Source organism: Thamnophis elegans, chromosome 2 (genome assembly GCF_009769535.1).
Source record: "Thamnophis elegans isolate rThaEle1 chromosome 2, rThaEle1.pri, whole genome shotgun sequence".
Classification (NCBI taxonomy): Eukaryota; Metazoa; Chordata; class Lepidosauria; order Squamata; family Colubridae; genus Thamnophis; species Thamnophis elegans.
Window position 1 is genome coordinate 36606009 of NC_045542.1, and position 16383 is coordinate 36622391.

Here is a 16383-nt window from a genome sequence, read left to right on the forward strand (position 1 = left end):
GGACATGTGATCTGCGATTGGGCAATATCAGCTCCAGAGAGCGCTGTGATTGGTTGGCCCCGCCGGATGGCTCCGCCCCTCTTGGGTCACCTTATTTGTTGTTTATGAAACCTCTCGAATCGGCGTCCTTTCTACTGGCTGATGTACTCGTCGATTAAAACCCCAATTGTCTTTTCTATTGGCTGGAAGCTTTTTAATTCGCCATTCCGCCTCCTTCGCTGCATTGGTGCTTGGAGCCGCTTGCCCGTCCCTTCCCTTCGCGGAGTTCCAATTAGCTAGATGAGGCAAGGGTGCGGTTTCCCGTCAGGCGATTGGTGGAGAGCACGTTCTAGCGCCCCAGGTGCCTAGCGGCCATTGGTTTAGAAGGCAGCCTAACTCCGCCTTCCGGCACAGAAGGTTTGGTTGAGGTAGTTTGTTTGTGTGCGAAACAGTCGAGGGCCGCGAAGTGGGGGGAGCCAGTGCTGTCTCAGGTACCTATGTGGGGGCTCTTAGGCCGCGCCGGGCTGTCCGGCGGCTTCTCGGCGGATCGTTCTGGTTTCCTGGCAAGCGGCTCCCTCAGACCGCAGTGGCTGGACTACGCCGGGGCTGGAGGATGGACTTGGGCCCTTCGTCCCGGCAGCTGGGGGGAGCCAGAGGAGGGGAGTGGGCTTGGCTAGCGAGTCCTTCTGACGGGGCGGCCTTGTGGCTGTGAGGGTGGGAGACGAGACTGCGGGGGACACGGACGGCCCAGGAGATTAATTGGAGGTCCCGGCGGGTCTGGTGGAGGTGGGCCTGCCCCTTTTTCCAACCGGCTACCAACTTGGGAGGGATGGGTACGTGCCACACGGAGAGGGTGGTGGCCTGGAGAAGCCCGAAGTAGGGCGAAGCAACCAGGGGTAGCTGGTCGGGGCCGAGCCGGAGGGGCGAAGGACGTCGGCTAACGTTAAGAATTGGCCTAGGAGGAGGGCGAGTGTGAAGCGGGGGTCGCCGGGCCGCGGAATGTCGTAAATGAAACGTACCCGTCGGAATGGCGACTGTCTCCTCTCGGGCGATCTTTTCTGTGTTTGTGTCTGGCCTTTCTGACGTAGGGAACCGACCGGGCCGAGTTACGAAGACTTGCTGCTTCGGTGGATGTGCTGGCGCGGGTGTGGGGAGGATCCGAATAATAAAACGGGCCCTAGTGAGCAGTTCAGGGGTTATAAATCGATGCGTAGTTGAGGGATAAACTCTGCGGATTGGGGGCGGGGGATCGTTCTCGCACAGTAGTCGGCTCGATATTGTTAAGCTTGCCTGGGTTTTAAAGAGGTTAGGGATAATGGCTAGTGTGGAATAGGTTGCGTGCTTACTCATTAGTAAAAATCTGGATGGCGTAGGAGGGACCCATCCAAGCTTCCTAGCCTGCCTTCTTGGCGTTGGGAAAGCAGAACTTTGTACTACCGCGATAGCCGGTGAACTTAACAGTTGTTTAGCATTTTGCTAGCTGTTGTACGATCCGAGCTTGGTTGCCTGACTTGTTAAAAGCTTTTTTTTTGCCCGTTTATCTTTCCGTGTTTTCTTTCTGTTGAAAGATTTATGTCTTCTCACAGCACTGAATTCCTCCCCACCACTTCCATGGGTTTCTTGATCAATTATGGTTTTTTTCTTCACTGTAAGTCGCCTAGGAGGGGCAAATGGTTTTGCCCTTTCAAAGAAGAGTTACCGATTGCATGGTCAGCAATCGCAGTGTGTGTGTGATTCGGCTTAAATTTATGGTAAAAGATAGGCATGTGTGATGCTTTTTACTAATCCTTGTAATTAAGCTCTGGAAGGCATATTGAGGCCTCCTGGATGTTTTAAGGTTCTTTTCCCTTAAAGTTGTACTTCATTAAAAATGCATTGATGTGGGAAAGCTGCCCAGAAAACTAGGGGAAAGAGGGAAGGAGCTCCCATGTTCCTTATTAAATCAGTATGAGAAGTAGACTTAAGCCAATATGCAGTGCTTAATGTATCCTACACCCAAAAGATACTATAAGGCTTTGGTAGCTGATGGAAATGCATTGATACCAAGCTTAAAACTTAGATGTGTGCAGTTATGAAGAATAACTGAATGAATTTCCATGTACTTTATTATGGCTTATTTAAGAAATTGTGATTTCTTAGATTGATTTATCCTGAATCCACACAGGTATAGAACTAGATTCTGGAAGGACACATTCTTGGAGTTTAGCAGTAAACTTTATATTGTTTAATGTGAGAAACTTTATTTTAATCTTCACAAAATTTCTCTAGTTTTATCATTATTGTTCTTAGCCATTGTTGCAACTTTTTTTGTTGAGCAGGGAACTGATTTTTCTAAGCTCTTGATGAGATGCGAGTATTATCGGTATGACTGATATCAAAGAATGTATACAAAGATAAATGCTAAAATGCTAAGTTAGTGTAGAGGTGCATTAATATTACTTAAAATTGATGGTGAGTGGACTCATGAACCCATATTTTTGGCCAGTACTATATGTCTTCCTTTTTCAGTTTGACTCTGCACTTGTCTTTTCCCTCCATTAAAATTATAATTTTAAAATTATATTTAGATTCTTAGATTACATATTTGGTTTCAAATTTCATCTTTCCATTTTTTTCTGTATATTATCTTTAGTTCTTTCTTTGCAAAAAGATTTCAACTGTCTTCCTACTATCTATAGGTGTGCATTTGCTTACGAGTTCTAAAACTGTCCCATTACTAGTTTTGGATAATAGTATTCCTTACTGATAACTAATCTTTTTCCCATTGTGGAAAATAGTGGTTTTAACTTGTCACTTTACATGACATATACCTTGGAATCTAAAAACTAGAAGCTCTTCATCTTGGAAAAACATCCTACCTTTTTTTTTGTTAAACTGGGTAATTTGCTAATTGTATGCTAATACTGATCACGAAAGAAATCAAAAGCTTTAATGGGTTTTACAGTTATGCTTTAAGTGCTATATGTAGTAAGGGAAAATTATCTTCATAATGTGCTTTTAAGCTTTTTCTGAGTATAAATCAGGAATTTAGAAACAATGCAGACTGACCTTGGGGTCTGTATCATTCCTTACTGATACTAGGAGACTAGGTTCCTTCTCCTGGTTGGCCTGTATAGTATAATCAGACAACTTCTTGACTTGAGCTATTTGAAAGTGAAGTGCTTTGTCTTAATCTGAGTGAAAAGATAATGGTAGTTTTTGTTGGTAAGGAGCTCTTTAACTCTGGAGTATTGGGTATATTTGTAATATGTAATTTCTGCTAGGATTTAATAACCCTTGTATTTTCTTTCTTCTTTGTATATTAATCTGTTTTACTTTTTATCCCTTGTCAGCAAAGAGACAACCTAACATTGAATCTGTTTTTAAATAAGATGAGCTCTGTTTACAAAGAGTTCCATGTGTACAAGGAGTTCCACATTAAACAATATAAAGTATCCTTTCTGTTTAGGTCTGCAACCTGAGTCTGGATAGTGGTTCTCTCTTGATCAGGATATAAGGAAGGAACCTATTTAAAAATAGGTAGGGGCTAATTATTTTAGGACTGTGGTATAACCAGTATTTTGAACTTATTTCTTGAAAGCAATGTAAATATTAGAGCAGTAGCAACATTTGCTTGCTGTTGTTATCAGCTCTTCTTGGAAGATGAGGTATTGCTTTTAGGGGTCACTTGCAAAAGTGGAATGTATTTTTATATAAATTCTCTCATACTAACAGAGTCTTTATGTTACTAAGGAGTTGATCCAAATGGGAAAGAGAACTGATTAGGTAAGTTGAATGTTCAAGCAGTTGGAAAATTCAACAGTATAAAACTTAAGTGGTAGAAAAGATGTCCAAGGAACTGTACAGTAATAATTTTATTGAACTGAAGGTCAGAAAATTTAATTGAATACTTTAATTAGATATTTTTAGTGTTATCAACTTCAACTTCTTGAAATCAAACATATCATTTTAAAAAGCTTTTTATTCCTTTTTAATGTGTAGCATGTATGCTGCCAGATCTTTTTATTATCGCTGTCTTATGCACATCACCTATATATATGCTATTTGCATATTGTACTACTTACCCATATATGACTCTTACATAATTTTACTAACTGAACAGGTCTGCTTAGGCAATTAAAGGGGAATTGCGCTTTGGGATGGAGAGGCATATATAAACATATGCATGGATAAATATTTACAAAGGTCAGTGTTCCTGATTTCAAGCAGAAAAGGGTCGTTTTCTTTAGAAGAAAAGGTGACATGTTTATACATAAGTGGTTAGAAAATTAATGACAGTTTGTGTTAACTAGAGTTCTCCGGTGTACATTTGCTGCTTTAATGAAATGTCTACTTTGTCATTTCAGTTATGTCTAGCTGAAGATTTAGTGTGAGGATAGGCTACAGACTACTGTAAATTGAGAAAAATATTAATGTTAATGGTTAGTAAGTTCCCTAACAAGATATCCTTGCACATAATCAGATCTTTAAAGAATATATTACAAATATTGTTAGGGAGTCATTTTTTAAAATTAAAAATCACTTATATCAGATTGTTCATTTCATATTGCCATAACCAAAAGGTCCTTAGTTTCAGCACCTCAAAACTAACTTGTTTAGCTGTAAATAAAGCTTAAAATTTCATACCCAAGAGGTAAATTGTTAGATGGTCTCAGCCTCAGTTATTTCAATATCTTAGTGGTGGTTAAATGTATTTTCAGAATAGAACTTATAAAAGGAAGGATTTCTGAAAAGAAGACCATTCTGATTTACATTTTGGATGTAGTAGCAACTGGTATCAAGGTATTAAAAGAAAAAGATTGACTCTTAACAAATGCACAAATGGTTAATCGTAACTCATTAATACTGGCAAAAGTAAATGCTTGCCCCATCTTAACTAATGCTCCATATGTAAAAATTCATTACTATTCATGTTATGTCCAGTTTATCACATTATCTTTATCTTTCCTGTCCAAAGGTTAGAGTTTCTTTGCTAAATTTCTTTACTCTGTGTCCCAAGGAGAGTTTCTTTTCCTGCAGAAAACTGCCTGTTCAGAAAGGGCCTTCACTGGAGCAAGATAGGAAGTGTTAATCTTATTTTTTCCAGTTCTAATTTAGTCAGAAGGAAATACAACTTGTACAGAAGAAGAACACTGCCAGGTTTTGAGTGTGTTGCAGAAAAATCAGAATGGGCTCGTGAACTACTGCTGACAGTAGTGGTTTGCTAAAACAGTGGTTTTGAATTGAAATAATAATGACACACCAGTTCCAGTGTAACAGAAAAGATATGAATCATGTTTTGACAAATCTCTACAAACTTATATTGAGATTGTTAAACCTGGATTATATATCTGAGCGAAATGATAGGTGAGTTATCTTCGTAAAAATGGAATAAAATAATCTTCAGGACAGAATTATTTAGGCATATAAAATTGATGAATTGAACATTATTCTGGTATTATTATGATAATATTTTCCCAGAAAGTCTGTATAGGAAGTCCAACATTAAGAATGTCCATCTTAAAGACAACTCTTTTGAGTCAAACCTCTGAAACTGCTTAATGATTTCATGAGCGTCATGAAATAGTGCATATGTTTTTAATAGAATATATGGTCTGTTTTCAATGGTTGATAGAAGCATTGTGTGGCTTCAACTATTCATTGGCTCAAGGAAGGAAAATGCTATCCACCATTTTGAGTCAGATTACTTTACCTTTAGAATAGTAAAAGATTGAATTCCAGTGGCTGAATTGGGGCTCTCCTTGCTGGAAGTCTCTCTCCCTTCTAGCTCAGTTTTAAATATGGAACTTAAAATTGTAAACAAGTTTGTTGCTTTACTGTGCATCCCTGATGTGCAAAAGTACAACTATAATAATCTGTTTTAACTGAAATAACAAATTTTGCATTAAAGACAGAGTTAGGGAACGGAGCTTGTTCTTAACCTGGGAACTGGCTATATAACCTACCCAGATCTTTAAACACTGTATCTGAAAAAATGTTTATTTCCTACGAATTAATTTTAATCACAAGGGAGCAAGGGAAATGATCTAGAACCATTTGTTGTAAACTGAAGCAAATCTATCATTATATTTTAAATATTGTATGCTATCTTTCTAGGGAAAACCCATCAGTGGAACCTCTAAACAAGAATCTCATGGCTAACAAAGGTGCTATAATCAAAGACTCCAGTTTAGTTCTAACATTAGCTGTGTAGAATTATAAAATGACTCAAAAATAACATTCTTTGTAAATAATGAACATAAATAATAATGGCTGGTGAACATATTTCCCAAGACATGAAATTTAATTCTGGACTTCTTCTTATACAAGCTTATAAAAAACTTTGTGTGCTTCAGCATTTGGTGGATAAGATAAAATTCTTGACTTTTCCATTGCCAGTCATCTTAGTTGTATACTATAAGAATCTAGTATACATCTACTGTAGAATGAAGAGTGAAATCAGAATCAATGTTACATTATGTGAGGAAAAAATTTCCAAGGAACTATTAGCAATTCCAGCTTTTTTTCTACATTCAGATGGTTAATCAGCATTAGGAATTCCATCAAAGAAAATGGCAGAAATAGTCCTATATCCTACATGGTAATTTCTTTACTTGCTTTCTGAATTTTATTTATTAGTGTTACTGGCTTCAGAAACAAAACTAATCATTTTAACTATACATTACCATTTGCCCAGTGACTTTCAAAGATATCAAATGTTTGATTCTCCTTGCTTTTAGTCTGACATTCCTTTTAATTCTGATTGCTAATGATAAGATTGGTGATGTCACCCACTGCTGAATTGTCTTTGAGTGTCGTGCTAATTTCCTGTGTTTCCACACTTTTAGAATCGGTATGATTAATAACACAAACCACAGAGACTATTTTCATCTGGTATTAACAGAGAAGAGTGGGATAATTCAGTGTCCAACCAACTTCAGAAAGGCTTTGCTTCCATAATTCAATATGTTATGCTCTCCTGGATAATATAGAGATACCATAACCCAAGAAGCTGTGTAACTTATTGTGAAAAATCAAGGCAGTGCAAGCTGTTGAGTTGTATGAAGGATATGACATCACATTTGGATATAAAAATTCTTAGGTCAAATAAATTTCATGTTTAATAGGATAAATTGGATGAACTATTGAAAGATCTATCGGTAGTCCTTGACTTATGGCCAGTTGCATAATGATCATTCAAAGTTACAACATTCAAAAATTGTGACTTCTTGAACTTATGACTACACACCACTACTACCTGATACACACACACATCCATGTTCATGTGATTGTACTTTGAGTGCTTAGCAAGCAGCCTGCAATTATGACCGATTATAGTGTGGCCATATGATTGAGTGTTCTGAACTTTAACTATTTTCTGGCAAAACAATATGCATTGCATGAGCTGTATTCAGATTTATGACCATGTGATTTGCTTAATGACTGCAGATTCACTTAACTTATTATAAATATGTTTATAAAATTGAATCTGGTCATGTGTCTTATGAACACAATGACCTATGATCAAAATTCTGGGCTCAATTGTCATAAATTGAAGACTACCTATAAAACATATTGTGAAAAAAAACTGAGCAACTTGTAGATGAATTTATATATCTTGAAAGTTTGGGTAAATGGATGGAGTTAGGATAGAAAATTGGTGAATAAATTTTAAGATATTCAGATGTCAGAAGTGTGTGTATGTGTGCATGCATGCACACATTCTAATGAATGAATAAATGACAATAACTGCATATAAAAGAGTATATAATCTACTTGGCTATATACAAGTGAGAATTGAGTATGAGAGTTGAAACATAGAAATATGTTGAAGTAATCCAATCATGATGTAGGATATTACAAAGAGATGCTTAAGAATAAATGAGTGATGAATGAATGTGAATTCAGTACAAAAGTGAGTGACCATTACATAGAGCCTCATCATGTAGGTAGAATAAATGATGGTTGAATTACAAAATAAATGTTTGAAGAAAGATTAAAATAATTGTGAGAAAGGGAATGGATAAAAGAGATGCTTGATGGAATCCTGGTATGAGACGTTCAAAGAAAATCTATGAAATATTGCATAGAATCTATATATACTGGAACTAAGGTTAGAAAAGTATGGTGAGGTATATTGAATCATGTTGGTGTCAAATCTAGTGAGATTTCCTCTCCTGTTTTTTTCTTTGCCTTACTGTTTATCCCCCCCCCTCCATTTTGCATAAAGTTGCTTATCCCAAAAGGGATGAATATATCTGTTATTATTAATTCAGTTATTTGTCTAGCCAGTATGTTTATACATGGGTGTTTGAAATATTAATCTTTTTGCTGCATTTTCATTTCAATCTGTACCTTGCCTCTAACTGGAATGTGGCTGATAAATTCTTGTTACTTTGGCTTATAGTCAGTATGTAATGGCTTTGCACAGTTAGTAACAATGTTTCCTAATCAGATCACCTCTAAAAGTACCTGATTAAATCACCTAGAAGGCATTTTGATGCCTGTTGCAGCAGATATAGCAAAGCAAAATATGCTAGTCCTGTGTTTCTGCTGAATAAGAAAATGGACTTTGACTTTGCTATAAGGATGACTGTTAAAAAAGAAAAAGACTTCCTAAAATAATTTCTAGGAACAGAAACCATTTTGGCAGCTTCTTCTATTTCTTTGAGATATTTCTGGTAAAGAAATAATAATACTTTTAATTAAAGTATTTTAATTTTAATTTCATTAATACCAGATAAGTTATTTTACTATATTTTTGTGGAATGATATAACCTTTACCTTTAGTATCTAACCTTTAACACCATCAAATGGAAGCAAATTGGATTAACTCTGTGTGCTATAAATTTGTTTCTAATATTTCAGTAATGATTCTATACAGTAGGTTCATACTGTGACCATAAGTGAATTGCTACATATGTTAAACAAGTCTAGGAATCTTTTTGAAAATGTAGGTGATTGCAGCATAATGTGTCTGCCAGTTTGTGCCAGAATAGACTAGTATCAGCTACATGAAGCTTGTCTAAGAAGTACGGATAGCATGCCAACACCTTCATTTTTCATCTCTTTTATAGTTAAATGTAGTTCTTGAAAAAGATTTAGCTGTATTTAAAGTTGCTGGGTAACATCTTAATAGTCTACCTGACCCTAAGTCTATGGAACTCTTTCAAAAGTTCTTTTTCACATTCTTTTTCACATTAGTTCATACAAAGCAGCTGTCTCCAGAAGTTTTTTCCAGGTGTGTGTGGATAGTTGGTAAACTGCACCTGACTCTCTTGTCATGTGCGTCCATACATTGCTGGTTTGCTTTTTGTTCAGTAAATTCTACCCCTGCTTGCATTTGACAAGCATATATTTTGGCCTCCTCCAATCTGATTATCTTAATGTGTTGAATGACAGCCCACTTAATTCTTGGTTGTCAGGCCCAGATTTTATATTGATTCTATGCATTAGACTAGCTTAGAAACCAGGAGACGGTGAGTTCTAGTTTCATCTAAGACATGAAAGCCAGCTGGGTGACTTTGGGCCAGTCACACACTCTCAATCCACTCTACCTCACAGGATGGTTGTGGTGGGGAAAATAGGAAGAAGGAGTATTAGGTATGTTCACCACCTTGAGTTATTCATAAAGTAATAAAGATGAGATATAAAATATAATGTAATAATATAATTAGATAGAATGCACTGAGTTGACAAGAGTAAGAATACCATTGATAATTACTGAATCTCATCAAAGATCAAATAGTCCAACAATGTGGCCAATCAGAAGTCTGTGACAAGTGCACAAAATGAATGTGAAAACAATATAACGTGTTTCCCCCCCAAATAAGACCTCCCCGGATAATAAGCCCAATCGGGCTTTTGAGTGCATGTGCTAAAATAAACCCTCCCCTGAAAATATTTAACCGCATGCGCAGCCAGTCCCTGCCATTTGCTGGGGGAAAGGGGGGGACATGCCCAATGCGCCCCACATGGACCTGCCATCCACACAGAACAGCCTTTTGGAGGCTGCTCCCGTAAATCCTAGCTACCCCGCCCCTTCTCTTAGTGGCGGGTACAAAAAGAGCAGCAGGCCCAGCGACGCTAGGGCTGGCAAGAGTGTGCCAGAAACAGAGACAGAACTTCTGGCCCTCTCTGGATCAGTTGATCTGCGGGCTGAGGTTAAGGAGCCTCCTGGACCTCAAAAATAAGACCTCCCCCAAAATAAGGCCAAGCGCTTATTTGGGGGGGGGAAATAAGACCCTGTTTTATTTTTGGGAAAACACAGTATTTTTTTTCATTATAGGTTCCTACCATCTAGTGCCGTGATGGTGAACCTATGGCATGCATGCCACAGGTGGCACGCAGAGCCATTTGTTAGGGCACGTGAGGCGTTGCCCTGTTAGTTCCAGTGTGCATGTGCACGCTGGCCAGCTGACCTTGGCCTTTGTTTTTCGCCCTCTGGAGGCTTCCCTGAAGCCTCTGGAGGGCGAAAAACGGCCCTATGGGCAACCCGGAAGTCCATTCCTGAACTTTTGGGTTTTCCATAGGATTGTTTTTCGTCCTCTGAGCCTCCGGGGGGGGGGCGTTTTCACCCTCCCCAGGCTCCTAGAAAGCCTCTGGACCCTGGGGAGGGTGAAAAATGGGTCCATCGCGCGCCAAAAGCGGGGGGAGAGTGGGTATCGCACATGCATACACGGGGTTGAGTGCATAGAATTATGGGTGGGCATGCCTGCGCACGACACACACACCCCGCTCGCTCACCTCGCTTTTGGCAGGCGATGGGGAAAAGGTTAGCCATCACTGATCTAGTGTGATGGTTGTTTGGCTATGATATCATTAATAGCTTTAGTCTTTCATAAGGATATGTTATCTTGTAAAATGTCTAAACTAATATTTGTGTTGTATTGGGGGTTTTTTGGTCCATTTCCAGTTTGAATGATCTTTTTTCATCTTTCCGTATGAAACCTTTCCATGGGCGTGTGCCTCTGATTCTTTTACAGTAACATGTGACTAAAACTAGAATGCTTCTATCCATAGCTTGTGTTTGCTAAAAGGGCTTCCAAATAAAGTTCTTTTGAAAGAAAAGTAGTATAAAATTACATATTAGGGTTTTTGTCAGTTGTAATTTCAGCAGTTTTTTCGTCAATGTTTGAATATTGCATTGGGTTTGATCTCCAGTTTTAGATTAATCTCATAATAACAGGCTTTCCCACATTATGCTATGTATAATTTGAATAAATTATTACAGTGAGTTTATGCAACAACCTATGTAAGAATACAGCCTTAATGCACTGTATGAATCAGGCCACAATTGCAAGAACAAAGCTACATGAGTAATTTCCTTTAAAAAAACAGAGTTTTGATTACAGTAAAAACGAATGCAAACTAAAGTTGGAGAAAGAGAAGAAAAGAGTAAAATAAGTGCAAAAAATACACAGAAAATAATTATCTAAAGTGATTTGAAATTTCATCACAACAGAGATAAACACATTTAATAACTCATCACCCCCATAAGGTTAAACAGATATCTCTTCATTCCATATGCCATTCCTTATCTATGTCAAGTCCATAAAACATCAAGTTTTCAATCCAGCAAAACATCCATAAAGGATTGCAAGAACCAAATGTGTTATTTCAACCTTGATTGAATAAACTCTTAACAGTAAATAAACTCTTTTATTCTTAATCTTAATCTTTAACTCAATCAAATATAGTCGTAGGATTTGATTTCAATTCTCTTTTATCTCATCACCCAGATTTCTTCAAGGCTTTCACAATCCTATTTTGTAAATCCACTAAGAAGGCATTTTCCTAGTCATTTCTTGATTCATCATTTATATTTCCCCTTTCATTCTTAAAACTGCAGTCAGTTTCTTTTCTATATCTAGTAAAACATCATTTTCAAAATCATCTGTTTGGCCTGTCATTTATAGTTCCACTTTTGGTACTTTCTCTATCTTGTTAGATAATTTCTCCCCCCCCCCCCCCCCCCCAACAATCTGTCATTCCTTCCTTAACTTCTTTTGGACATAGTCCATAGAAGCAGACTGACAGTTTTGATACTATAGTTACTAGTTTCTGGCTCCATTCTTCAAATATTTCTTTTTAATATTTCCAATGTTATAATGTTTTGTTGCATGAGTAATTTCCTAAAACCTTAAAGTCAGGAAATGTCCGAGTATAATTTCCAGTTGTATGATGGTAATTGTACTTTTGTTTTGGCTTACAGTTTTCCCTTATATTATCTTACTGCTCCCAATGAAACTTTGGAATAAATTCTTAAATATTGGAGAACATACATCCAAACAGAATTTATCCACATTTCAAAATATGTACATTCCGCATTTTCAGAAGTCTTACACCAAACTACTATTATATTGAAAGTAGAATCTTGTTATTAATTAGAGAATTTGAACTCATAATTGTTGGTAGATTTTCATTTCTTGACTGTCCAAAGCATCTAGATCATGGGTGTCAAACTCTCTGTATCATGTTGCTGTCACGTGATGTATCACAATGTTTTCCCCCTTTGCCGGGGTGGCGCAGTGGTTAGGGTGCAGTACTGCAGACCACTTCAGATGACTGTTATCTGCAGTTCAGCGGTTCTAATCTCACCGGCTCAAGGTTGACTCAGCCTTCCATCCTTCCAAGGTGGGTGAAATGAGGACCCAGACTGTGGGGGCGAGATGCTGACTCTGTAAACCACTTAGAGAGGGCTGAAAGCCCTATGAAGCGGTATATAAGTCTTAACTGCTATTGCTATTGTGGAGCTGGAAGAGGGGCATGGCCTGCACATGATGCATCCGCTCCGCAGGCTGCCAGTTTGACATCCCTGATCTAGATGATATATGAAAGTTACTTATTGGCTGCATTCATGCATTGTGCTGAACTATGATTTGTTGAGCCAGGATCAGTCCTGCAGATAAGCAAAATAATAAACTTGTTCAGCCAGTTCCTAAGTTATTTTCCTTCTTTCTTTAGCTTTATCTTGTCTTGTATTTATTTCTGTGGGTTGCTTTGGTGGAGAACATATCTCAACCATAAGCCTTGAAGCCCATTTCTATTTTATTTCATATCTCAACTACAACCTATAACTGAACATTAAAGTGTGGTTTCAAGAATGAGATCATTGCCATAGAACAAGTTATGACTTCTTTGCTCCCATTCACATATACAAAGTAAAATGAACAATGCTCAGAAGATCTAAACACAATTTATACTGTAATCAGCATGGTGCTAAAACTTAATATGTTGTAAACCTAATGGGAATTCAGCCATTGTGCTTCATAAACCATTGTTTATGATCTAATACAATATGTGAACTTAGCATAACTATGCCATTGCTTAGAATTAATAACTTGATTGAGCACATAATCAGAAGTAAGTAAATATATAATAAATAAAGCAATACATAAATAAAATTACCTATTATCAATATATAATTTTAATATATACAGGCATATATATCGAAAACTTACATCAGTTTATTTGGCAACTATTTGGAGTTACAACAGCATTGAAAAAAATTATGACCATTTTTGCACTTATGACCTTTGTAGCATCCCCATGATCACATGTTCAAAATTCAGATGCTTGACATCTGATTCCTACTTAGGACTATTGCTGTGTCCCAAGGTCATGTGATCATATTTTGCAACCTTCTGACAAGCAAAATCAATGGGGAGGCCAGATTCACTTAACAACGTGGTTACTAATTTAACAACTGCAGTGGTTCACTTAACAACTGTGGCAAGAAAGTTCGTAAAATGGGGCAAAACTCACTTAACAAATATCTCACTTAGCAACTGGAATTCTGGGCTCCATTGTGGTTATAGGTCAAGGACTATAGGTCAAGGACTATTCTTGTGTATGCTTGTATACACAAGAACTTTAAGCCATTGTTCAACAGGCCTTAATGGTGTGGTCTGAATAGTATGCTGAGTTACAGTGGGTGAGTTTGTACAGCATCCTGTGCACGCATTTCTCAAAATGGATCTGGATCCAGCATTGTTTTGCAAAGCCAGAAGCATACTTTTTTTCTATCTCCTTGCTTCCATTTTGACAATAGAAAAAGAATTACAGACAAATAGCTTGAAACTTGATTGAAAAAAGATTGCAAAAGATCAAAAAAGTTAAAGAAAGCATAAAAGTAATTGATTAGTTTTCTTCTTACTAAACGTTTCTTTCACAAAATTATTTCTCTCAGTGATTAGTTTCCTAAACTTGTCATATTAAGAATTGCCTGGCCTTTGTAATTTTCAGTTTTTTCCTCAAGTGGACCCTAAAGAGCAGAACGCAGAGAAGTTCTGTTCTAGCTATATCTTGCATCATATGTAAATCATACAATAGGGTTCCCTTCAATGTAGACATATTAAGATGCTAGCTCACTTCCTGCGGGTCAGAAGTTCATTCCCGGATTTTTTCCCTAAGAGTTCATTACGATTTGGTTTCTTTTTCTTGTTTGTGAATCCAGAACAATAATAGAATTTAAAATAGAAACAATTGAGCAGGTAGCAGGTTCAATTAGTTTAACATGTGTTATTTATGCCAAAGATAACAGTTCTGCGAAAAATGTATGTCTTAGTGGTGTCAGACGGATGCAGTGGGGAACAACATGGAGCTTCTGGATGGATTTTGAGGACTTTACAGTTGTGATCTATTTTATTCTCAAATAATTCTCAAAAATGCTGTAATAATGGGATATCTAGGAATTTGCAAAACTCAGCTTCTGTATATGTCATTAATTTTATTCCAATGCAAATATTAATCTTTAAAGCAGGTTGGGTATGAAGAAAAATTCGCCTGGGAAAAAAATGATGAAAACTGATCTTTCTACATTAATGAAGTTTGCAGGGACAGTTTGCCTATAAATCTTGGGCAGATTTCTAATGACACTGAGGTGTTAAGTGCAATTCTAATGTAATATTTGCCCGAGTTCAATGATGTAGCAGCCCTTTGGGTCTTTCTCTGGTCATCACATGATGTGACAGACATTCCATGCCAAGAGCTGCTTGCTACACCTTAAGGAATGCAGGCAAGGAAGAGATCTGCATGAGTTGCTGACTCATTGATCACAGAGATTCAACACACACATGGTGGTGCTTTTCTTTCTAGTTTTTACTCCGGAAGGCTGATATTTTTAAAGGTTTGGTTTCTACTGGGATCCGTTTGAAAAATAATTTGTTTCTTAAAGATTGGGCACCGGGACTTCAGAGTTTTGATTCCTTTGTGCAGTGCTTAGGTAAAATACAAGGGAAAGCAAGAATCTAATCTATTTTTTTGTTGAGTTTATTTTAATTGACTTAGGTGGTCTGGTCCACTTATGGGCTAAACCCTGTTATACATAAAGCAAGGGGAAAAGAATATTATGTCTGTGCTTGCAAATCATTTTATTTATTTATTTTGGAAAATTTACGAGTGCCCATTTGGTCACAGTGACTTTAGGTGGCTTACAGTTGCCTTTTTCATTTCATACATGGAAAAACTAACCTCATTATCCCAATGTGACTTGAGTTACATTGAAGTAATTTTGTTACTCAGTTCTCCCAAGTAATTCCCTTAATATATTTGCACTAGAGCCAAATCCAAACCTTTCTGGTCCACTTCACAGATTAAAACATTAACTAAGCTATTTCTTATTTCAGAAGTCAGCTACTTGGTACTGGAAGAAATTGTCATCCTGTTCAAAGCAGGTGGGGCAAAAAATTCCTACGTGTCAAACTCTGGTCAGTGGTGGTAGTTCTTTGCATTGGCTGGAGCACCCGTTGCTCTTGGAGTCTAGGCCATGACCAGCAGAGGAGCTGCCAGGCCGAATGGGCAATCGCAAGCCAGCAAGATCTGCCAGTTCAAGCTAGTACTGTTGGGTGAATCAGCAGTAGGCAAGTCCAGCCTGGTGCTGCGTTTTGTCAAGGGACAGTTCCACGAATACCAGGAGAGCACCATTGGAGGTAAGGAGGCTTCTGCATGCAATCTTTCTTCTTTCAAGAAGTAACATCTATAACTTAAATGTTAGATCACACCTGGGCATTTTATGACATGGGCCACACTTGGTCCATGAGGGATTCTAGTTGAGTCTGTAGCAGTGGGGGGATGGGGCATCAGGGTGGCGATGGGGGGGATGACGAGTGGCAATGCCTTCCAGAAGAGTTTCGGTTTCCCATGTGGCCCCTTGGAAAATTAATTGCTCACCCCTGCTTTAAATAGTCCCTAAATGCTAGCTTTGCTATATTAGGACACCAAGATTTATTTGTATACTTCCTAATTCATCCCAAAGTACTCTGTTCCTCATCTTCAAGAATTCCAGTGAGATATTGACGAGATAAAATCTAATACAGTGATTATTTCACTTTGTCATTGTCGGGTACTGAGTAGACTGAGGAAAAAATGAATTTCAACAACAGTAGGATCAGGTTGCAGCAATACAAAATTAACCCAAGTGAA

General features: G+C 37.8%; 1 protein-coding gene across 3 annotated transcripts in view; it reads left to right on the plus strand.

The window, feature by feature from the left end:
* Positions 1–263: 263 nt before the first annotated feature.
* Positions 264–16383, plus strand: part of RAB5B (RAB5B, member RAS oncogene family) — a 31514-nt gene continuing 15394 nt past the window's right edge. The window contains exons 1-2 of one of the 3 annotated variants that reach the window (XM_032211504.1): positions 264–470; positions 15588–15890. In XM_032211504.1, coding sequence (XP_032067395.1) covers positions 15728–15890 — 163 coding nt within the window. In that variant the 5' untranslated portion in view covers positions 264–470; positions 15588–15727. Of the gene's footprint in view, positions 471–500; positions 766–787; positions 813–15587; positions 15891–16383 lie in introns of those variants that run through there. The other 2 variants (XM_032211505.1, XM_032211506.1) reach the window with 2 other exon arrangements.